The sequence below is a fragment of the Alexandromys fortis genome, unplaced genomic scaffold, assembly GCF_014885135.2.
Source record: "Alexandromys fortis isolate MF-2015 unplaced genomic scaffold, M_Fortis_MF-2015_v1.1 scaffold_61, whole genome shotgun sequence".
NCBI lineage: Eukaryota > Metazoa > Chordata > Mammalia > Rodentia > Cricetidae > Alexandromys > Alexandromys fortis.
In genome coordinates this window covers 7,415,753-7,440,833 of record NW_026067962.1, presented here as the reverse complement: position 1 = coordinate 7,440,833, position 25,081 = coordinate 7,415,753, and the positions used below count along the sequence as shown (strand labels likewise).

The 25,081-nt window shown below is 39.3% G+C and overlaps 1 protein-coding gene across 2 annotated transcripts in view; it reads left to right on the top strand.

Annotated features, from left to right (window-relative positions):
* The window catches only part of Fbxl17 (F-box and leucine rich repeat protein 17), a 474,904-nt gene that overhangs the window by 309,162 nt on the left and 140,661 nt on the right, over positions 1 to 25,081 (top strand). For both annotated transcript variants that reach the window (XM_050153522.1, XM_050153524.1), the window contains one exon: positions 10 to 86. In XM_050153522.1, the coding sequence (XP_050009479.1) occupies positions 10 to 86 (77 nt within the window). The remainder of the gene's footprint in view (positions 1 to 9; positions 87 to 25,081) is intronic.

Here is a 25,081-nt window from a genome sequence, read left to right as displayed (position 1 = left end):
GTGTTTCAGGTGTGTGGAGGTCATTGCAAAGGAGGGACAAAACCTGAAAGAGCTGTACTTGGTGTCCTGTAAAATCACTGATTATGGTATGTAATGATCCTTTGTCCTTAATCCTTACCCTTAGATGAATAAAGTCTTAAAGATCCTTGAGAATTATTTAAAGAGATACCACAACTGATTTAGACAATTTGTGTTCATTTATGCTAATTCAGATTAAACAAGAATAAAGGAAAAGGAATCCTAGTCTAAAAACCATAGTAGAATGCACGCGTGCCTGAGTTCACGGTGACACACAGCTCCATATATGCTCCTAACACACAGAAGAATGTGGGTTGAAGAGGAAGGATGTGAAAATAATTTTTTGGTCGATTAAATTTCTGATCTCATAAACATGAATAATACTGTCAGTGCACTGAGGGCTTTTGCTCACACTAGCACTGTGTAAAATGTTTGTCTGGTGTTGTAATGGCAAGCCTTGTTAGTGCCAGAGAGGCTCTAACAGATCTCTCCACACTGAGAGACATAGGAGGGAGCAGTGTCCATTCCCATCAGCATTGTAAGTCATTGTCTGGAATCCTCTGAAAACAGCAAGAACCACCCTGTCATATAGAGTGTGAGCTCACCCTGTTGAAATAATTACGCCTTTCCTATCTTGTTCTGCTTTATATTCTTTCCCTAGCAGCATGTATTTGACCCATATATAGTTTTAACCTGAGAGTTGTCATTCTCTGAGGGAGAAATTGTTTCCTTTTCTGACTATTTAAATTGTTTATTTAATTCTGAAATTTTTCCATCTGAGAGAACTTAATATCCCATTAAATCTTTTATTGTTAGCTTTTATATCTGCTATGACTCACTTCAATCCTAGAGTGTCATGCTGCCCTGCCCTGCCGGAGAGATAAGTACTTTGTCACATCCCAAGTTTGCCATTTAAAAAACCTAATAAAGCCACAACAGGACAACATAGAGTCTAGGGATGTAGCTCACTGACACATCATTTACCTAGTATGTATGAGACTCTATGCTTAGTTTATAGCTACTCCATCAAAAAAAGGAAAGAAATATTCAGATTTTAAATATCTTTTATAGATAAAGATTTTTTTTTTTAGAAAAAATGCTGTTTCTATGTTGTTGTTTTTCCTAATTATACCCTGTAAAGATGTGTTGATTTATCCCTAGTGAGGTGGTAGCACACTATAACCTTGCCACCACAGCTTGGTTTACTTGTGTCTCTGAATTATGTAGATATGGTTCTCAGTCCCCTCTGCATACTAGAAAACCTGCAGAATTACAAAAGCCCATGAATGTGTGAGCCATATTCAAGACCAATAAAGCAGGATTGGAGCAGCGAGTCTGGGATCATGCATAAATGATGATAATATACAACCAAACTGAAACAGCTGATCTAATCCATTTGACTTTGAAGTCAATTTAAAACTGGAAATTTTATGTCCACCTTATTTAAGGGATGTCATTCTTTTGGTTACTACATATTTCTGCTTTACCCATTGTTCAGATTGGCCAGTTTCCTCCTTGTCTCCTCTTTCTTTGTTACTAGGTATGGCCTGCTTTGGTTGGGGAACAATGATACTTTTAACAGTGTTGCAGGGTGAGTTGACTCACAAGCAGCAGCTCCCCAGGCTTATCGTTTATGATTTTTGTCAAAATTCCCACAGGTGTTGAATGTGGCTATAGTGCTGAGCAGCACCTAGCCTGGTTGTTCCAAAGTTATCTTCATTTAAATTGATGCATGACACAGTTGTCGTGCAGAAAGCCATCAAACTAATATGCTCCTAACTCCTCAAGTTAAACAGATCTTTATGGTAAAAGATAACAATCTATGAACAAATCACTAAGTCAGAACCATCTAAATGGAAAAGACAGGCTTGGGAAATTGCTCTCTGAAGAAAATTCAATACACTCACTCCTCTATTGGTGGACAGTTGTTGTAGGAAGTATTGGGGCAGGGAGGGGGGCATCGCAAGTCAGGTGACAATTCTCTTGTCTCTTCTTCATCACTCTTAAGCATAGTCCTTAATCTCTTAGTTTTGTCCTCTGTTAAGCCACATAACATGTTCCGCAGGAGGTAGTGAAAATGAATAAAAACTATCTGTGCAGTACCCACTGGTATATTGGACACTCACTAATGGTTAGTTCTTAGAGACTGCCCCTGCCACACACACACAACCCTTCTCCTCCTTCACATATAGCCTCTTGTTTGTAGGGAACATGCATTCCATCAGCAAGGAGGAAGAGAGGTCAACAGAGTCCAGTGTGTTTAAGCCCCATCACTATCTTGACTTTTATCTTCTTACTTCTCTGTATTTCTTCCTAGAAACTCTTGGTTTCTTGCATGTCTTTCTATGTTCCTAGGATAGTTTGTCAGCTAATATCTTTTTGCTTTCTTTTAATGATTACTTCTGAAAATTCTCATTCAGAGACGTGTCTATTGTAATTAAGAAGGGAACACAGAGTGGGAATCACTCTGTACCGTCCAGGTTTACAGAGGCCGGAAGCAGTTGCTATCCTGGCAGCACAGAGCATCGTAAGATACAGTAAATGGAATGTATGAAGAAAGTTCTCATCTCCACTGGGGTCTCGATACTAAGTCTTTCCTGTGCGACCCTTGTGTCAGGGGGCAGTTGTGTCAGGACCCAGGGTACCCGAGAGTTGTTAGCACATTTCTTTTTACTTTAGCCCTCCGGAGGACCCTTGGACTGATGCTCTAGACAAACCATTTTGTTTCCATTCTCAAACTGTCAAGTAACCTGTAAAGAGGACTGTAAACACTTACATACCGACATTGTAGTTGAGGGCCCTACAAGATCACTAGCACCCCCAGGGTCACTGTGTTTTGACATGTTATTTTAGTGCTGGAGTTGAGCCCAGGGTTTTGACTACTGCTGAACAACACCCCAGCTTTGCACAGTCACCTGGTGCCACTCCCCAAGCACCTCTGCTGCTCTCAGAAGCCCAAAAGTGCTCTTCTGAGCCACGTCTTTCCTGTTAAATATTGCTCTTGGTCACTTTGCTTCTCTAATTCGGGATGTTTTAATTTAAAACAAGGTCATGACACAGACTTTGGGGTCTTCAGGCATCGTTATCATGGGAGCTGTCATTTCAGTTGACCCAACAGTTACAGGACTGAGACATGTTTATTCTGTAGAATAGAAAGTCAGCATCCACAATGGCAGACCCAGTGTGTGGGGGAGACGTAGTTTCTCTATTCCTGAGAGGCCAGGGCTGCCCTTCATGACTTGAGGTTAGGGGTGGTAATACAACTCTTTCTCCCAGGAAGAAGAATGGTAGGGGTGGTCTGGGAAGATTAATCTTTGCTTTGTTATAACCCATGTTTCACCCTTGCCATACCGACCTCCTACCACTGTTAAATGATTAATGAGCTGTACTTCTCCAGCCATTCTGGGGATCCTGGATCTTTTTTGCTCTTAGTCCACTCAGATTAGGATCTGGGATGCATTAAGTAAGCCGTTCCGTTGAAGAGACAGAAGAAATCCAAAGAAGGACTGCAAGACCTGCAGCCAAAGTGCTTTTCTTTATTTAAGTCTTGTAGCCAAAATCAGTTTATTCTTATTCTTTCATCTCATTTTTCGTATTATTGGGTGTGTATTACCTGCAGTGGTGTTGCATTTGAAATAACCTTCTAGCCTTTCCCTTTGTTTCACTCTAAATTGTCTTTGAATATGCTCGGGGATTGCTGGGTAAGATTCCCCTCTTTTTGTCAGCAGGCCTGACTCTAATAGCTAGGAAGTGACAGAGAGGAACTATAGAAGGGATATTTGCAAGTCAAGAAAATACTTTATTGGTTACTGTTCTTATTCTCATTTTCCATTCTATTATTTAAATATAAATAGCATTCATTGTTGCTTGCAGAACTACTCTGCTGAACTCTGTTTTGCAAATTTTCATTTTTATATGTCTATGTAAAATTTTCTCTCTCTTCCTACTTTACTTTATTCTCCATCCTGCTTCATTTAGAAGATAAAATGATCTCTTGTCTTCTAAAAAATGGGCCTGATTCCTCACCTGAAATTTGGTGTGTATTACATTTATTTATTAGAAGAAAATGAGGGAATATGAATGAATGAGAATTTACTACCCCCCCCCCGTGTGTGTGTGTGTTTACTACAGTGTACAAGGGACAATTTGTGGGAGACAGTTTTCTCCTTCTACCATTGTGTCCATATGACCAAACTCTTGCAAAGACTTGACCTACATTTTGCTGCCCTGATATATTTAATTATACATTATCTAACTACTTTTGGTTGCTAGTAAGAATTGAATTCCTTCCTTGGTTAGTACATCACCACAAGCTTGAAATAAAAGATTGAACAATGACAGTGTTTATGCCATTTGCTATGATGAGCTAAATAATGTAGATTTAGTAAGAAGAATTTTTAAAAATATTTCTTCAAACAATACTGCTGTTTAAGGGAGAACCACCATCTTAACAATATTAAGAATTCTTATGTGTAATATTCATTTTTATTCAATTTATATCAGTAATACTTTATGGTTTTTAGTTAAATTTACCTCTGTATGTTGTATGCATTTGCTATTATTTTAAATGCATACAGAATTTTTTAAATAGATTTTGCTTATGCACAGAAAGGCAATATTTGCATATTGACTCAGTATTTTCTGTCATGCTAAATTTACTTATTAAATCTTTTATCTTTTAAAATAAAAAAATTTAAACATTCTCTATGAAAAAAATTACTACCATAACCAACTTAACTTTGACTCTACCTTTAGTCTAGAATTTAAGTTAAAAAATAGCCTAACCCATATTTTCAAAATAAATAAACTTGTTTTTATAACTATGGTGCATGAATAATCTATACCTCCAAGTACATACATGCATACAATTGTTCTTAATTAACTTTTTATGACTAAATGTTATAATTCTTCATTTAGTGTTGCCGTTATCCAAATTACAAACTTTTCCTTTTCTACATAACTCTTGTATTTTGGAAGTACCATGTTTAATTCTTATTAGCTTTTAAAAACATCATTCTTAATGAAGGAGTTTCCTTTTATAGATAAGGAAAACTTACCCCAAATCATAGTACATTTTCTGCCACATGCCCACTTTTACAGTTCATTGCTTAGTGCTTTCCACTATGCAGACTGAGCATTTTTAGTTGTCGTTATTATTGTTGTTGTGTTCTAAGCATGAATACAAATAGAATCATGGTTGTTCCTCATCAGTGTGATATGAGTGGTTTTTTAGTGGCATTGTGACACCTATACTGAACACCACGCTTGTAAACATAAGTTTGTATCCTGCCTCCTCTTATAGCCATTCAGTTCCAAAGGAGCACACAGAGGCTTATGTTAATTATAAAGTGTTTGACCTCTTAGTTCAGACTTACTACTGACTAGCTCTTATATCTTAAATTAACCCATGTTGTCTATGTTTAGTCACATGGCTTGGTACTATTTCTCAGGAAGGCATTCTCATCTTACTTCCTCTGTGTCTGACTGGTGATTGTGTCTCTGCCTTTTCTCTCCCCAGAATTCTGTTAGTCTGGTTTCCCCACCTATACTTGCTGTCTGGCTGCTGGCCAATCACTGTTTTATTAAACCAATATAAGTGACAAATATTTACTGTGTTCAAGAACATTCTCCCACACCACACTAGCTTCTCACTTTATACTATTCAATGAAAAAAAAAATAAAGGGAAATCTTGATGTTCACAATTTCTTGAAAATGCTTTTCTTGGTTGGTACGGAAAGATCTATATAGGCAGAGAAAGTCTGGGAGGAAGAGTTAGGAAGATGGAAACCTGAGAAGAAAGTTGTCATATATGATCTTTAAATCCTTTTCTAATCCTAGGCTTTATTCAGCACTGTTTCATTCAGCAAAGCTTTACTATGTGTGCACTCTGTTTGTGAGATGCTATGGAAAATCCAAAAATAGAGAACTTGGATAAGAAGTAATAGTCAGATATTAATAAACTTTCTATCATTTTAAGCAATATGATGGTGTCAGTTTAGAAGGCAGGTCTGTGAGGTATAGGGGTGTATGAAAAGACAGAATCGTCATGGACTGCCCTAGCTGGGGAATGATCTGTGGGAGAGGTAGCAGAAGGGGGCATCTGAAGTAGATGCTATGCGGAAGTCTTGGAGCATAAACAGGTGTCTGAATGAATGAGTTTGTATGCATTGATTAATCTAAAGAAAGAACAGAAGTCATCCAAAATGATTACGTGCACATAGAGGCAAATGTTGAAGAAACCTCATGAAAATATTCTATTTAAAAATTCAGAATAAGTTCCAATTTTTGTTGCAACTTATCCTGTCAAATTCATCATTCCCATGGCGACAACTTCACTTAACATATATTATGTAGAGGGAAACATTATGTTGCATAATAACTATTAATAAAATATATAGATCTACTGAGAACAAATATAAATTTTCATTATAATAATGATAAACTAATTGGAGTTTATGGCATATTTTCTGTAACCATTGCTTTAATTCCTTAAACATTCCATTTTAAGAGTTATTGCTAATACTTGAGCTACAGATGTGGAAACTGAGATTGAGTAGGGTATAATATCACATGGTTTATAAAGTACAGTATTATGGATTCAGTATTAAAGTAACTTCTTATATAATTACTCATAGGTCAATGATGTGGCCCAGGACTATTGTTACTTAAAAATACTCTCTGTTTCTCTGTTTAGTACTCATTGATGTATTAAATATTTTCCTTTTTTTTTGAAGACAGGATCTCTAGCTTAGGCCTCCCCCACTGAAGTTACAATTAGTTGTCTGCACTCTGTCTGGTATGTTTGATGCCTGGAATCAAATCTAGACCCCCATGTATGTTAGGCATGCCCCCTACAACTCAGCTACACCCCCAGACCAACTATTTTCTTAACTTCAAATTTTTTGTATAATTTTTTATATATTAAATTTTCTGGAGCCCATGACATATCTCACTTGTATCACAATTAATAAAAACTCAGAGACAGAAATTGTGGTTCAACCTGAAGGTCAGAAAAGTAAAATAGCCATCCACTGGCTCTTACCTCAACCTCAGCCCAAAAATGGCGATCCTGCCTCCAGGAATCTCAGAATGAGACTGTGAGCTATCTCCTTCCATTTTATATTCCTCTATAGGGCTTGAATCAAGGTGTGCGCCACTAAGATTAAAGTTATGCACCACCCAGTTTCTATGGCAAACTAGTATGGCTACTGGAATTAAAGGTGTGTGTTAGCACCTCCTGGTATGTAAGATGTCCAGTGTGGCTGTTGTACTTTTCTTATCCTCGGGCTGGCTTTACTTATTAAAATACAAATGAGGTGCCACTGCACTCGCTAGGTAGAGGCTCTTGCCTGAAGCCCAAGGACCTGACTCCATTGTTCAGGACTCCCCTGTACCAACAATAGCACCTTGTTCTCTGACCTGTCAACATGTGTCACACCATGCATGAGCACGTGGGCATGGATGTGCATACACAGATGCACAATAGTCAGTGAATAAAGTGTTGTAAAATCTTAATGAATTAAATTTTGATTCCCCTTTTGAAAGCACTGTAATGAACTTGTGAAAGACCTAGAAGCATCGTCTTTTCAGTAGACGATCAAACAGAGCCCAGGCAGAATTTAATCAGTCAGTGCCACCATCACGGCTGCGTCTGACAACAGGTGACTTTTCAGAACTTTTAGCTTTTCAGGCAGGTATTATTTCTTCATTTAAATGGTTATTTTAAACCAATTTCTGATAACAGGATAATTGATCACTTTTTAGGATGTACATTGTTTAGAAACCCATAACTATGCCATGAAAAATAGCATGGCTAATTGTTCTCTTCCTGTAGTTCTTAGGCGTGGAACTCACGGGCTCTTAGGCCTTAGTGTCACTATTTGCCTCCGTTTCCACTGATGAACACTAATAAAATGAAATCTGTCATTGGTGTGGCTCTGCTTTCTGTTTTTGCTTCTTCAATAGTAATGCCCCTCATTTTCTGAGATGAGAAGAGGGAGAAGGAAGGGGGAGTAGAAGCCCCTGCAGTGCTTCCTTGTGGAGCTCCAGGCTGCTCATTTTCCTCCGGGTACACTCTCTTGTTTTTGTGGAGAAAAGGTCAGAGTCATCACCACCATTTCTCTTCAGCAGTTTTCCAAATGCTGAGTTGTTTATTCTACCTTTCAGATATGACTAATATGTTAGTGTTCACTATCATTTTAAACTAGGCCATTGTTTTCCCTTACTGACATCCAGACAGTCCTATCTTTGGTAGTGGAGGCTTTTCGTGCTGGTTCCTCTGTCATTGGACATGCACTCATTATATACAGATAGGCCTGACTTGTGGGACTCACTTTGAGAGTAACACATGGATTGGACAATTTTTTTCTAAAATATGTGGATTACTTAGTGAATTTCTCAAGTCTAATTGTACTCTGAATCATCTATTGTTGGTTTTCTGCTTAGAAAGTTCAGCCTAAAACCTAGTATGTTCCTCACAAGAGGCACAGCCTTTGTAGCTCAGCAAAAATCAATTTTAAAGCATCATCATTTGAGAATACACAGCACCCTCTCTCCATCCACGGTTGTAGTCCCTGCTTCTGGAGAAGGAAGGGGACGTAAGAAGGAAAGATAAAGCTGGCACTGGAGGTGTGCACCTTTAATCCTAGCATTTGGGAGGCAGAGGCAGGCAAATCTCTGAGTTTGAGGCCAGCCTGATCTACAGAGTGAGTTTCAGGACAGCCAAGGCTATACAGAGAAACCCTACATTGAAAAACAAAACAAAAACAAACAAAAAAGAAAGATGGTTTTATATTTTTGCTACTCCATCAACTTTCTGATTTCATTCAGGTTTTACTTGGAATTTATGGATCCAACCTCTTGGAAATAAGTATAAAGTTGCTTGAATTATGTAGTCTTTTTTGTTTTTGTTTTTTCTTTTTTTAAATTTATTTATTTATTAAAGATTTCTGTCTCTTCCCCGCCGCCGCCTCCCATTTCCCCCCCCTCCCCCAATCAAGTCCCCCTCCCTCATCATCCCAAAGAGCGATCAGGGTTCCCTGCCCTATTGGGAGTCCAAGGACCACCCACCTCCATCCAGGTCTAGTAAGGTGAGCATCCAAACTGCTTAGGCTCCCACAAAGCCAGTACATGCAGTAGGATCAAAAACCCATTGCTGCCGGGCGGTGGTGGCGCACGCCTTTAATCCAAGCACTTGGGAGGCAGAGGCAGGCGGATCTCTGTGAGTTCGAGACCAGTCTGGTCTACAAGAGCTAGTTCCAGGACAGGCTCCAAAGCCACAGAGAAACCCTGTCTCGAAAAACAAACCAAAAAAAAACCATTGCCATTGTTCTTGAGTTCTCAGTAGTCCTCATTGTCCGCTATGTTCAGTAAGTCCGGTTTTATCCCGGGCTTTTTCAGACCCAGGCCAGCTGGCCTTGGTGAGTTCCCTATAGAACATCCCCATTGTCTCAGTGTGTGGGTGCACCCCTTGCTGTCCTGAGTTCCTTGCTCGTGCTCTCTCTCCTTCTGCTCCTGATTTGGACCTTGAGATTTCTGTCTGGTGCTCCAATGTGGGTCTCTGTCTCTGTCTCCTTTCATCGCCTGATAAAGGTTAATATTCGAGATGGGGTTTCTCTGTAGCTTTGGAAACTGTCTTGAAACTAGCTCTGGTAGACCAGGCTGGCCTTGAACTCACAGAGATCTGCCTGCCTCTGCCTCCCTAGTACTGGGATTAAAGTCGTTCACCTCCACCGCCCAGCATGAATTATGTAGTCTTCCATAGTCTCCCACACAGGCCTTCAATGACTATGACTCACTAAATTTAACCATTGAAAGGACCAATGGTCTTGTGCATTTCCACTTTCTCCAAAGTATAGATGACATCCTGGGCCTGTCGGTAAATGACCTGTTCCGGAGTAGGAAACCAGTTCATTACAGTGGGAGCACATGAAGTGTGTCGTGAGGTAGATGGCCTCAACCCTTTTAAGCTCAACTGTGTTGAGCAAGAAGGGATAATTCTTTGACCTCTTGATGATGTCTCTAGTGTGGATGTTAGACAGAACTTCCTCATGTGCAGAAAGACTGACTTACAAGTTTACTTTATTAAGTAAGTCAAACTTACTTCTAACTCTGGTATTCAACTGTTCGTTTTAACCCTTATTCTAAAACATTCTCTTAAGATTCAATCACCCAGAATTTATCTGTCATATGTGTTTCTCTTCAAGGGTTTATCGCATGACATTTAATAAATAGTTTGAACTTTTCAAATTTGCTAACAATTGAGTTGAGTTGGCATGGCTGATCCAGCCTCTGTGCCAGGTGCCACACATCTCATCCTGAAAGTGACTTGGCTGTCACCAAGTGTGACTGTGAGCGAGCAGAGAAGAGAAGGTTTTTAAAAACTGAGAAACGGAGGTAAACAAAACAAAACTCACACCATCTTTAAGAATGCCTGATGCTTTTCGTGAGTGTGTGTGTGTGTGTGTGTGTAGTATATATCTATCCTTGTCGAATGAATAATATTCACTGATAATTTAATTGTTACAGGTCATGGTGTTTTCAGATGGTAAATAATTCTTTGGTGCAGAAGGAAAATGTGTAGAAAACTAGTTATATACATTCTTTTTGATGATTGATACAGGCATATTTTTAAACACCCTTGTTTTTTAGGTTCAAATCTCCTTTATGCCACACGACTTGTTTTTCTTTCTTTCTACTATCTTCTTTTTGCTCACATATGGCTTTAGGAGCTTCTCCAAGAAAACAGTTTTGCTTTGAAGGTCTACTATTTCCTCCCATAAAGTTTTTTCTGTTCTACTATTAGATTTGAAAATTCACAATAATCCCCTAATAGAATCCAGCCGCTTGCTTGTCCTCTGTATTTTTGGAAATTCCTCTGCAGTCAGTTTTGAAAAAATATGTTTACAAGTCTGAGTCCCCGAGATGCTGTTCTAGCGTGAGGAGCAGACACTCTGCAGGGGGACAGGGGGACAAGGCTCATCTGCAAGGACACCCTGAACTTGCACAAGGAGCAAATATTCAAAATTCTAAGTTATTTTGCTTCTATAGCATGAACTACCTGTTACATGAAAAAACAATAGGGTGATATATATGCTATATATATATGTATATATGCTATATAAATATGTTATAATAACATGCATATAAAATACACACATGAGTCACACTGCCCATATTGCACAACAAAAAGGAACTTAATTTTTAGCTCTATAAAATAAGTGAAAAGCTTGAAATTCAATCAGTCTTATTTTATGTGAGGCAAATGTACTTGGCTTTTTTGAGAATCATGCCGTCTGCTCTGGTTTACATAAGAAATTGGGCGAAATCCTCACAGTGTTCATTTTCAACTTTGTCTTTCCAACACACACACCTTGCAATCAAGGCTTGCAATGATTCACTTTCTAAAATACTATAAATTAGTACAGATATCTTTTCCTTCTCGTATTCTGATTAAAATATTTTCCTAAATATCTGTGAAAGAGATGAGTCCATCGGGCTGGCGAAATTCACCCGTCATCTCTTGCTCTACCTCATGGGAGACTCTGAGTATCTAGTACTTATGACTGTAAACTATTACAGGTTCCTTAGATATTTGTGTAAGAAACTGTTGGAAAGCTGCCCACCTTGACCCGAATACACGACCCCTAGACTTCTGTTACATTCAGTATTTGCTAATACTTGTTCCAAAATAAATTCAGGAAATGTGCTGTACATGTACAGTTAGCACATACATTCATGTTTCTACATCCTGCACACATCACGTTCCTTAGTCTGCACAGGATAAACTCACAGAAGAGCTGAGGTCCCTTCAGAACAGTGAGCACCAGGCATACAAGTGAAGCAAGAACTTTCTCACACAGTGCAGACGTGTGGAAGGGTAGATCCTTTATATTACTCTACAAAATTTCTGTACAAAATTTCATCTCTTGTTTGATAGATTATTGATTTGAAATCGGCTCTCTCAGATTATGAAAACTACAAGTTTAAATTTTCTATTCATGAAAGTGGTATTCACTTTAATGCTATATACTATTAAACCTGTTATTTTATGACGTATTTAAATCAGAAAGCTACTATTAGTTCTCATGGTTTCTTGGATGTACAGAAAGGTTCTTTTAAATGTTTTTACATGTGGTAAATCCTACAAGTATTTTTTCAGCTATAGGAAACCAGTTAGCTATCATAGAATTATATTTTGGAGCTACGTAGTATATTTTCTACTATTATAAATCTATATAAATCTGCAACCTGCTAGAAAAGATGGACTCTCTTCCAGCTTGTGATTCAAATAAATGGTTTCTGTGGACTCTGGTCTGTCTCACAAATGCATTTAGTATTTTCTGAACTGAGCTTCTCTTCCATGCCAGGCCTGTTTCTAACTGTGAATGTTCAGGCTGCTGATTGACTGGGAACCGAATCATTCTCACTAACACACACTCAGCCCCAACTACTACAGAAGCGATGGATTCTGGGGCCAGAATTTGTCCCTCACTAGCAAAGCTTGCTTTCTGCGGTGCTGATACTATACAGTGAATGAAAATTCAGTGACCTATATTCTCCAGTTTAAACCCTTAAAAATTTAAATCTTTGTCAACAGTAATTCTAACCATACTGAGGCAAAAAGAGCGTTCTCTACAATCTGGCTGCACTAAATGTAATTCGTAACTATCAAAAATCCGTTTTTCTCTGCATAACTTTTAAGAACGGTCCTGATGTCTTAAAAATTCCATGCAATTTTCTTTAAAAGTTGGTTTGGAATGCCACTGTGCATCTTGAAGCCCACATACAGTGAGTTAAATTACAGCAATAGCATATTTCTCAAGCACCATATAGTTGCAAATCCTTTATCCTGAAGTTCATAGCAGCAGATTTTCTCCTTGAACAGGGAAGGAAGTTGAACTTTGAGGCTGTTTCAATTTAACACATGATGTGCTGCGTGCTCACACTGCGCCTGCCTTGCCTAGTGTTTCTTCTTGGTTCACCCTTGCTTCCTGTACAGGAATTAGGTGTGTAATACTGATTATAAACCTGGATCCATATTACATGATTGTCAAAGCGTCATTTCCCTGTGCTGGCCTCTGGAAGTATTTCCTTTCCAGTGGGTTAATCTAAATGCAGAGTAGAACATTTGCTTTCAGCATTTTTTAAAAAGTCTTCTTAGCCAGTACCGGTTTCACATGGTTCTGAAAATGCTTCAGTATTCATACTCAGCTAAAGCTTGGGTATCCTGGGTGCCTCACTTTCCTTCATACCTCTCATTGCTACCATGACCAAGCCAGGCTGAATCTGTTCACAAAATGTATCTTCAGTAAAGTTGTTCTATTGATATCCATCAGGCATCTATCTTCTCCGTTCCTCTGATCATGCCATTCTGTCTTAGACTATCAGACTGGCATGCAGCACCTGTCCCAACGCCAACCCAGCATAATGTATTCTTAGAAAAAGAAAAACACGTGTCGGAATTGCAGACATTTATTTAAACCCCGTATTCACCTAATCAGAGTTGCTAATGGGTTGTGAGGATTGGAAACATTCCATCTAATATAGACAGTAGTGGGGGAGAACTTTTCACAGAACAGCTATAATGAACTTTCTAACACTGTTTTGCAGGTGAATAAATATTTCTAATTGTTCGTGCCTTTTGGAATATATTGTTTTAGGCAAGTTACCATAACATACACCTGTAAAGCCAGTGCTCGAGAGGTAGAAGCAGGAGAATCCTGGTTTTGAAGCCAGACAGGCATTTACATAGCGAGCCTTTATTTTTAGAAATAAAAGACAAAAGAGAAAGACAAGAAAGGAATTTTTGCCTCCAAACCAAAAGAAATATTAAAAATTAAACATTCATGTGCCTTGACTACCCTCAGGCCTTATTAGCCCTCACTTGTTGCCCTTGGAACCGTCCACTCAGAACTAGGGGGCTGGAGTCAGCCTACCAGAAGCCTTTGTCCTTCAGTCCACTTCTGAGGAGCCTGCAGCCACCATGCCTCAGCGGACCCAGCAGTCAGAGATGCCCGTTTCCTCACCTAGCCGATGAAGGGAGGCTCACTCACAAGCCAGTACATGGCTTCTTGTTTCCAGCGACAAAGCCTCAGCCCCGAGGATTTGATGGAGCAGTGTCCTCAGACACACTTTGGCTGGTTTCCATCCAGGCGGGGTTGCTCAGGGACACAATCAGCGCACTCCTTTCCTCTTCATGGGGACAGACTTGGGGGGTTAGCCAGAAGACAGCGCAGAAAGAAAGGCTGGGCTCGGTAAGTCCTTTGCCGACAATGGGAAGCTTCAAATCAGCTTCAGAATTAACTTGAAAACAATGCTGTAGTTATTGGAAGACTTATATTTAACCCCATTCTGCCTATGCCTAGTTCTTTACTTTTGAGAAGTCGTGCTTGCTTGCCTGTGATAGAGAGACAGAGATGATGATGCTGAACTCTCTCTTGCAGCGTGTGATGCAAGTGGAACTGGGTGGGCTATGGCCTGAGGCCTCATACGCAGGACCACACCACTTTAGATTTCCTTCATTTTATTTTAAGATGTGGGAGGAAAAAAACAACCACTACTAGGCGGTTGGATCACCAAGAACACATTTCTGCCTACTGTATCAGTCTGGTCTCCAGAATGGAAAGAGAGAAAGTCCTTGACAGTTTATATTGTAGCTCTGCTTCCACTGGGTAGCCTGGCAGAATACTAACCAGCATCTCCCCACCCCCAGCAAAAAAAAAAAAATCAGAACTCTTCGAGACCAAAAGTGTTCAATTCAGCAAACACTTCAAAGTTTCTGTATGTGGTACCTACGTTCTTGGGGCCAGCAGGAAGCATCGAAATCAAAATCTTCTAGCTCATAAAAGTAGTAGTGCAAACCATTGCAGGAGTCCCACATGATACGCTACAGATCCTACAAGAAGCATTTCTCACTAGCTTGGCTCCCAGTTCTGAGATCATGGAGGACAGAAGTTTTGGTGGCATCTGTCAGGGTGAAGCTGGAAGATTTTCCAGTCTCACTAGCTCTTAGGGAATGCTGGGTCCGCTGGGTCCTCTGAGGCCCCAATATTCTATATGCATGAACTGGCAAACAGGGCCTCCACACTACCGTCTTTTTCAGGCTGGGAGATTTTTCCTTTCCCTATCTAACTGTGGTCCTTTCCCTCCATCCTCTTATTCATGTTGGTTTTTTTTTTGAAACTATCCAGTCTTGAAAGGATGGAAATATGCATATTGTACAAGTAAGCCTTGTTATGTGATAATATTCTATAATTTTATTTTTGTGATGTAATAGATTTTAATAAACAAGACAAGTCAAAACCAAATCTCCAAAATGAAATTTATTTCAAATTAAATGACTCATCATTACAGAATTTAAAGTGAATTCTCATTAAAATAGGAAATGTAGATTTTAATAGTATAGATATAAATATTTGACTAAGTGAAGAATATATTTCTCTTAACATAATGCTTTAGCTGAAACATCAATACAAACTACTTTTGTTTCATAACCAATCATTTTATTTTCTTTAATTTGGATACCAACTAGTAAATTCTTAGTAGTTGTTATAAAAAACAGAATTTCAAAATTAGCTAAACTTGCCACTACATGTGAAGAGAATTCTTCTTCCTTCTATCCTTAGGGAGGGTGTATGGATTTGAGATCAACACTCTAATGCTACCTGGAGGCTTTGAATTTGCAAATTAGTTTAATGAAACTATGTTCACAGATTTTCTAATTTCATGCTCTAAACTAAGAGGAGGTGGTCACTTGTGCATCTGAGCGGGAGAATTGTAGCCTGTGTCATATGTCTCGTTGTGTGTCTGAGCGGGAGAGTGGTAGCTGTGTCATATGTCTCGTTGCTATCAAATGCATTAATAATCGGTTGTACTTTTTCACACCAAATCATTTTTGAAAGATTTTTTTTAATTGGTGTTAGTTTCACCCATAGAATATTTTAAGACTAGGAGTCTTATTTAAGTGCTTTTAACCAATCTCTAGACATCAGTACAGTCAAGCATCATGGAGAAGCTGGAATTGAGTTCAGCATGTGGTACTTAATACCTTTTTTACTGCCTTAAGACAATGCAGGTAGAGATTTTATTCAGTGGAATGATTCTGATAGCAGGTGATGCTATGAAATGTACATTTCCACCAAATACATAATGTTAAATTTCAACAATCAGGTGTCTTTGATATTTGTTAAATACTATTTTAGCTCCTGAGTGAGGGTCCACGTGAAGAAGAGATATGGATTTCCTTGATAGAGTAGCGGAGGCAAACACACAGGTCTCTGCACTCTCAGCAAATGGATTCCTGTCCAGTCTCCTCTCCTCGGCCTTGCATAGCTGCCACTGCACTGCCAGGCGACATCATTTCTTCACTTTGCACCCTACTGTTAAAGTCTCAGTGCCAAGTGGATGTCAAGATTCTGGTGCACTCAGAAGTCAGCCTGCCCTCAACATTGGCAGGTACTTACTGCTTTAATGTTCTTTGCATATGCTGAATAGTAATAATGAAGCTCTCATTTTGAGATCACATAAGACCCAGCAGACCTGGATATAGAGAACATTAGATCCTCTTTACAGATAAGAAAACTGAGACACTGAAAGGTGGGTTACTTATCCAAGATCACTGAACTAAAATGAGAGCCTGGGCTATCAGATTCCAGATTCATCCACGTGGTATTGGTGTCAGGGGTACTCTGATCTTTGACTTTGTGAAGATTTCCTGTTTGCTACCCACATGTCCTGTCTTCCACCCTCCCCTAGCTTGGTCTCACTTGGTATGCCGTTGTAGTTCTTTGCTTTCCTTCTTCAACAGTTGACACTCAAGTCCCAAAGAGCATGTGCATGCACTTGCCCATTCTTAAAAGGGTGTGTACTGATGGCTATTGTGAGTAAAGTCCTCCAGAACAAGGGTTTGGAGGTCACGGAAATAGGAATAGACCTACTTCCTTTTGCTTGGAGAGAGAGGGGGAAGGATGAAGGGAGACAGAGAGTATGTATAGTTTAGAAATCTGAGAATGAAGGAAAGAATCAAGAAAGCTAAGTTTCAGATGGTCAGTTTAGGAGACTTAGATTTGAGGATGAGAAGGAATTCACCATGGGACTGCTGATTATATTGTTCAGCTTCTTCAGAAATCATTATCCATATGTTATCTGGTATAAGTAAACACAGGGCGGGAGATGTAGCTCACTGGTAGACCACTTGCGGAACAAAAGTCATCCCTGGGCTCTGTCCCCACCACCAGAATAAATAAGCAAATACATACCTACATACAAACATACTACATGTATTTATACTTACATGCATATTTTGAAGGCATTTCACCCATGCTGGAACATGCCACTTGGTTTGAAAATGTGAGTCTTCCACAGCCAGTCATTAGGTGGAGTTGAGGAATCCTGCAGAAGAGGAGGAGAAGGGATTGTAGGAGCCAAAGGGGTCAAGGACACCATGGGAAGACACACAGTCAACCAACCTGGACTCAGGGGTTCACAGAGAATGAACCCATAACCAGGGAGTCTGCGTGGGACTGACCTAGGCTTGTGTGTTGCAGTTGTGTAGCTTGCTCTTCTTGTAAGACTCCTAACAGTGGGAGCAGGAACTGTCTCAAACTCTTTTAAAGGCTTTTGGAATCATATTCCTCAAACTGGGTCACCTTGCCCAGCCTTGACACAGGGGAGGTGCTTAGTTTACTGCCACTTGACATGCCATTCCTAAACAGAGATGGAGGAGTGGATTAGGGGATGGGAACAGAGGTAGAGTAGGGGTAGAGAAATGGGAGGAGAGAGTGAGGGGAAACTGTGACTGGGTTGTAAAATAAAAAGTTTAAATAAATTAATATAATTTGGAGGAAGAGAGAGAGAGCTAGTACCAAAGAGACAGGGCAAGGGTGGTGGTAAGTGGTGGCAGTTTCTTTTAAATTGTTGGGGTTTTTTTGTGGAAATAGAATTTTATCATGTTCCCCTGTCTTTTTCCTTCCTCCAACTACTTCTATATACTCTCTTCTGAGTTCCTCCCATTCCCCCCATTTTCAAGTTGATAGCTTTTTATCATTGTTGTGACAGATAATCTCTTGAAGAGTCAATATATGCCTGTCCCTGTACCAAATCTTAACAATATGTAGAACAAATGTTTGTTCTTAACTTTATCCTACTTAACTTGCTCTCAAAATGATCTCCAGTAGGCTGTAAACATATGCAGTATGATGTGAGGAGAGGGAGTTTTGATTATTTCTGTCTGCTACCTGGATAGAATAGAGAAGTTCATCCCCATATTACTAGCCTCCATGCAGAGCTGTAAGCAAGCTCCCCTCACAGGGGCAGGCATTCACCTGCAGCACATAGGATAGATCTTGACAAATTCAGGAGTGGCGGGCATAGGTAATTTACAGTTCATCGTTAACAGCTTTGCTAGAGTTAGACTTTCTGCTACAGACATTAGGAGTTACTGACAGTGCAAGCAGAGAGTGCAAAGACAAGTTTACCTTCCAAAGACAGAGTTGGCACTGATGTGGGAATAGGTGCTGCTGAGAATAGATTAGCAAGGAAACCAAGCAAGGGTGATACTGTAATTGTTCGGAGAAAGGTCTCCTAGGTGTGCATATACATGTTGTACTTTGCTATTCTATTGACACCTAGCTACTGTTGTAAGTTACTTGGGGTTTATATTTCAAGGTCAAAATAACTCAGTTGTGAAACTCTTAGAATGAGTAATTTATATAAAAATAAAATCTATATACTTTTCTTAAACTATATCCCCTAAACACACAATTTCTCTAGTGCCTGCATGTTTAGAGACTAGAAGTCTACTTCAGACATCTTTCTCTGTCACTCTCTGCCTTCTTTTTTGAAACAAAGTCTTTCATTGAACCTGGAGCTCGCTTTTCTGCTTACGCTGTGCGATGAGTCACCTATCTCCTCCATCACCGTGCGGTGCTACAGACACAGGCCACCATGTCACCGTGCTGGCGCTACAGACACAGGCCACCATGTCATTATTCTGGTACTACAGACACAGGCCACCATGTCATTATTCTGGTGCTACAGACACAGGCCACCATGTCACCATGCTGGCATTATGTCAGGCTTTTTTGAGGGCTCTGGAATCCTAATTTGAGTGATTGTGTTTGCACAGCAAGTACTTTATCTGCTGAGCCATCTCCCCAACCCTCGTACCCCTGTAATTAAATTCTTTAAATTGCATATCTGTGGGCATTGATATTAAAGGTAAAAATGTTTAATGTAGCTCTCTCACACGCTAATTACATTCTGCTTAGCATTACATAAACATCTGTTTCTCAGTTACAATTTGCCAGTAAGATTCTTAATGAAATCCAGCCCTTTCTGTTTAAAATGAAGAGAGTAATTGTTATGTGTTGCTATTTGTGTGCAATATGTTTAGTTTTCACTGTAAGCCAGCCCTGTCCTACAGAAATACAATGAAGTCACAGATGAAAGCTCCATAAGTAATTCATATTTTTCTAGTCATCACATTGACAAAAAAGGAACAGACACGTTGAAATTCATTTAAGTAATATTTAATGTGGTGTAATGAAACTACTGCCTCTTTAGCCAACAGTCAATTTATATTACTTATGAAAAGTTTCCCCACACTCTCGTTGATTACAGCACTTCTCAGGTAGGACTGCCCATGTTTCAGGTGCTCCACGACTGCATGCCCTGCCGGGCAGGGCGGATCTACATTCACCTGATGTGGCGTGTCTTTCTGTCTATGTGTTGCTTTTATTGGTTGATGAATATAGCTGTTTTGGCCAATGGCTTAGCAGAGTAAAGCTACGCGGGAAGTCCAAACAACGATACAGAGAGAGTAGGCATAGTTGAGGAGACACCGTGTAGCCACTGAAGGAGTAACATGCCACACACATAGACCACAGCCTTGTGGCAATACACAGATTAATAGAAAGCGGTTAATTTAATAGTTAGAGCTAGCCAGTAAGAAACCTAAGATATTGCCCAAACAATTGTAACTGATTATAAGCCTCAGAGTGGTTATTTCATAAGCGGCTGGGGGAACTAGTGAGGGGACCCAGTGGGTGGAGAGAAACTGGTCCAATGGGACCAGGCGAGACAGAGAAAAGCCTTCTGTCTACATTCACCACCATTAATAGGTTCATTATAAATTTAATAAAATGTAAAAATGACTGTGATCCTTTTTGTTTGTGGCAAATATGAAACCAGTCACCGAAACTATGGTGGTGGCTGGAGTATCCCTTCATCTACCTAGGCAGTGACTTGAGGTTTACCTCCTGCCTCACCCTTCTGAGGTTTTCTTCTTTTTATAATCTCCTTTTGTTCTCCGCTGTGCTGTCATTTATAAATACAGCAGACTGCTCGTCTAATCCTTAGAGGAAAGGCAGACAGAAGGAAAGGGCGTCATAAGTTCTCGCCCTCTTGTAGTGATTCCTGTATTATTTGGGTGATAATGAATTCTTGGTGTTCTCAGGTGTCATTGCCAGGACACTCTTAGAGTACTGGATAGTGGAGAGATGCCTAAAGAGATTAAATGCACTATGGAGGAGGTACAGACATCCGTCTTGTCCTTGTGGACTTTGCTTTGTGATGAATCTGTTTGTGGGATGATGGAGAATAATTAGAATATAGGATTTCAGGGTTACATATCAGTTGGTTGTGAGGGGGACCAGGAGACTAGTTTTAAGTATGATCTCGGTTAGTCTAGCTAACTAGACTCATTTTATCTTAACAATTATAGACTTTCTTTTTTAAAAATTATTTATGTGTATGTTTTTTCTGTGCATACACAGTGTACATATATGCACCACATGTGTGCCTGGTGCTATGGAGCCCCTGGAACTGAAGTTACAGACAGTTGTGATCTGCCATATAGATGCTGGAAATTGAACCCAGGTCCTCTGGAAAAGCATCCAGTGCTCTTAACGACTGAGGCATCTCTCCAGCCCTGTAGACTTGTAATGTCTGTCATTACTGTTACACTGGAACAGAAGCATGCCCTCTGTTGCCTAAGGATAAAAAGCGAATAGCAGGAGCATGGTTTAAATTTGCCTTCACCTTTGACCCTTAACCATGCCCTTTCCACAATACTGTGCTATCGGTTTAATGACCATGTTCATCACCATAAGCTCTGAACTTGAGTTTTCAGTGAGGCTTAGAGCAACGGTTCTGAGCTCTCAGGAGGCAGTTTCTAGCCTCTGCTCTGTTCACTAACCGGGAATGTGTGAAAGTCTGCATGGTTTTCAGGCAGTAGGATCATATTCTTCTCCAAATCCATGTGTGCTTGAAAGCACAGGTTTAATTTCTTGGGAGTAAGTCAGGCCTGAGTTCAGAACCAGGTTCTGCTTCTAAATATGTGTATGAAGGAAGATAAGCTAATTGTTTAGACTGTCATAAAGATACAGTGGGGAAATGCAGTAGTTATAATTTGCCCTTTACTTACCCCATCAAACAAGAATGAGAGGTGAACTTGTAACACAGTCTTTCCTATTAAAGTTATCTTTCTAATATCATAGCAATTCTGAAAAGGAAAATTAAGTAAAAACTGGGGTGTGATGAGGAGACTTCAGAATGAAGAATTTTAGGTTGGTGTGGTGAAGTACAATTAACAAAAACTCAGAGAGAAAAATTGGGGTTCAACCTGAAGGTTAGAAAAGCAAAACAGCCAGCCACTGGCTTTTACCTCTACTTTAGTTTGAAATGGCGATCCTGCCTCCAAGAATCTCAGAATAGGACTGTGACTGAGAGCTGTCTCCTCCCGTTTTATAATCCTCTCTATGGCTGGGATTAAAGGCATGCACCTCCCAGGTTCTGTGACAGCTAGTGGTCACTGGGTGCTTTAGCATGGTCTGGTCTGAAAGGCTAAGCAGGAGGGCTATTTTACTCTCTGATCTTCAGGCAAGCTTTACTTACTAAAATATAAACGAAATGCCATACAGTGTGGCAAGGATAAAATTTGGATAGGAATGCTTCATAGTCAGACTATCAGTCTGTGATGAAAGATAAGCTGGGCTGCGGTGCATACGACGACCTGTCGTTCCTCATGGTCTGTGGGTATCTGTACACAGTCCGGGATGTGGAGGTGTGGGGCCATAGCAGGTCACAAAGCAGAAAAGCTTCCTCTCTCTACACACACAGGAGGAGATTATAAACTCGGGTCCACACTGTATTTCATCACCCTTGCATTTGAATTATTTTTAACCTTTCAGTGCCTCTTTTTTTATATCTTTATTTTTCCACATTCCATATCCTGAACTTGTACTTTGTTTAAGAACAGAAGTTTAGCTTTTTAAAAAGCCTTTAAGTAGGCTTCACAGAACTAATTTAAATGCTGATTGATATAATGCTATTTATTTAACTTAATAGTATTTATTTTTATTTGATAATGTTATTAAGTTAAAGTTTAAATGAGGCCAAATCAGTTGAACTTCTTAGTATGAAATTCATATCATTTTTCAAAAGTATTTTAAAGATTTTGAATAATTTATTAAAGCCTTCAGAAATTTCATTAGGTTTTAGTTACATTGATGTACACACATCTCCAGGGACATTTGGTTTTTAAGAAAGGAGAATTTGGTCTTCTCTCAAATAAAGCACACTGGAGTTTATACACCCAGGTTTTTTTGTTCACCTGATAGTTTAAATGTTCCTTAGGAAACAGTTCATGCAGCCGTACCTAAGTCTTATTGGAAGCTCAGTTGTAGGCACTGTTATTGCCTATTCTTTCATAGGAACATATATTTAAACACACCAGATTAAATGTGAGATAATTAGACTTACACTGCATTGACAGGATACACCTCTATGTTTTGTGTATATCTAAGATATGATATTCTTTTAATTGTTTTAATATATAAAATACATCAAGAGTAGAATATTCTGAGTAACCTATATAATGGTCTAGATAATTTTTATTTTTTAATTTTTCAAAAATCATTATTTGTGTATGATATATACTGGAGAAAATTTACATTTATTAAAAACACACAACTTTTTAAACTGAACATAATCCAAGAACCAGCTCCCAGATCAAGAAACATTTCAAATTTGCATCAGTCCTCCTGTACTCTTGCTCTTTATTACCTATTCCAGTGGGCAGTATTTAGGTTTGTCTTCTCTGCTTATTTTTTGACATGTTGAAATAGGAGCGGCGGGGCTGCATCCCCAGCACCCCGGCCGCCTGCTAGCTCATGCCCGAAATAACAACCCACAAATTGTATTCTTTTAAACACTGCTTGCCCATTATATCGAGCCTCTTCTCGGCTAACTCTCGCACCTGGACTAGCCCATTTCTAATAATGTGTGTAAGCACCCCAAGGTGAGCTTACCGGGAAGATCTAGCCTACATCCATCCTGAGTGGGAGCTTCATCGCGTGTGTCTCTGAGAGCAGAGCTATCTCGCTTCTGTCTGAGGAGTCTTACCTCACTTCCTCTTCCTCCTGTTTACTCCTCCCACCTATGTTTTAACCTATCATGGCAAGCAGTTTCTTTTTTTAATTAACCAATGAAATCAACAGATTGATATATGACACTCCCACATCATTGACATAAAACATCATAAGAATCTTTCTGTATAGTTTGTGGTAGACTATTCCTTTTATGTTAACTGTTTGAGATCTATAATATTAGTGCTGAGGATGTAACTTGATAATAGAATGCTTGTTTTCCACACCCAAGGCTATGAGTTCAGGCCTCAGCACTGCATGAAAAAATACAGTTCTAGTACAAATTTAAACCTGAAGGTAACTGTACATTAATTACCCACAATCTCAAGGGTAGTGCAGGAGACTACCTTTGACACACACATATATAAACATATACCCTTCTGTGTACATTCAAAGGGCAAACATGGGCAGGAGGCTGATCTCACACACACAGACATGAACATTCACACTTTTATAAATATACACCATAAAAAGATTTATACCTGCTGGAAAATATTATGACTCAAAATAATATATTAATAGAAAAAACTATCTTTTTGAATTAAAAAATTTGTTATTTGACATCTAAGTGGAGGATTTTTTTTTTCAGAACAGTATTTTTGATTATCTCTAACATGTCATGGAGCGAGTCACTACCTGTGATGATCAAGAGGAACAGTCTAGCTTGTTCCAATATGTCTGCTGTATTTTCCATGCCTTCTTCATTAATCAGACACAATCATACCTTGAAATTTTAGTTTTAAATATGTATAATTAATCATATCTTTAGTATGATTTTAATATACTTTTGAATGTATCACTTCTTAAACCTACGTACCATGGCACTGTCGCTGAAGGGAACACATATTCTTGGAAGGATGTTAGTGTAAGAGATTGATTGATTGATTGAGTAGGATAAACACTTCACTGAGACTGATCCAGTATGACATTATCAGATATAAAATTTGGCTTACCACAGTATTTTGTTTTAGACTTGTCATATTTTATGTGAGGTAGCACCATGACACAAACAAATTATGATTTGACCAGATTTTTGAGTAAGAACAATAAAACATGTTCTGTCCTGTTCAGTGGAGAAGAGTATTAGCTGTTTTCCTAGTGCTGCAACAACACACCTGACAAAAAGGAACTTCAAAAAGCAGGTTATTTCATTTCTGTTCCGTGGGATACAGCCACTCATGGCGAGGAGCCTCCGGGAAGCAGGAGAGGTGTCTGGTGGTGCCTCACTTTCGACTTCTTTTTATGCAGTTAGGGTGGAATTTCACACCTCCTTCAACCCAGTCTATAAATTCCCCCACAGGCTTCTCCAGATGTTCCTGTCCAGGGTTACTCTAGATTCTGTCAAGTCGACAGTCATTGTTAGCCGCCTCAAAGGGAAGTGTTCTGGGTTTTTTGTTTGTTTGTTTGTGTGTGTGTAAAAAAAAATTCTAGAAAAAAAATATACATTAGATTACATATTGGAGAAAATTTAAGAAATGTTCTCATTTCAAACAACCAGACTTCTGTTAGACACACCAGAAACATGTCTGTTCCCATATTCTTGTTTAGCAGGCTGAACTGAAAGTAGAAGCTAGCCTGACAATGGCATTGTCTGTGACAGCAGAGGTTTTGCCTAAATCTGTTTGCATATGAACAT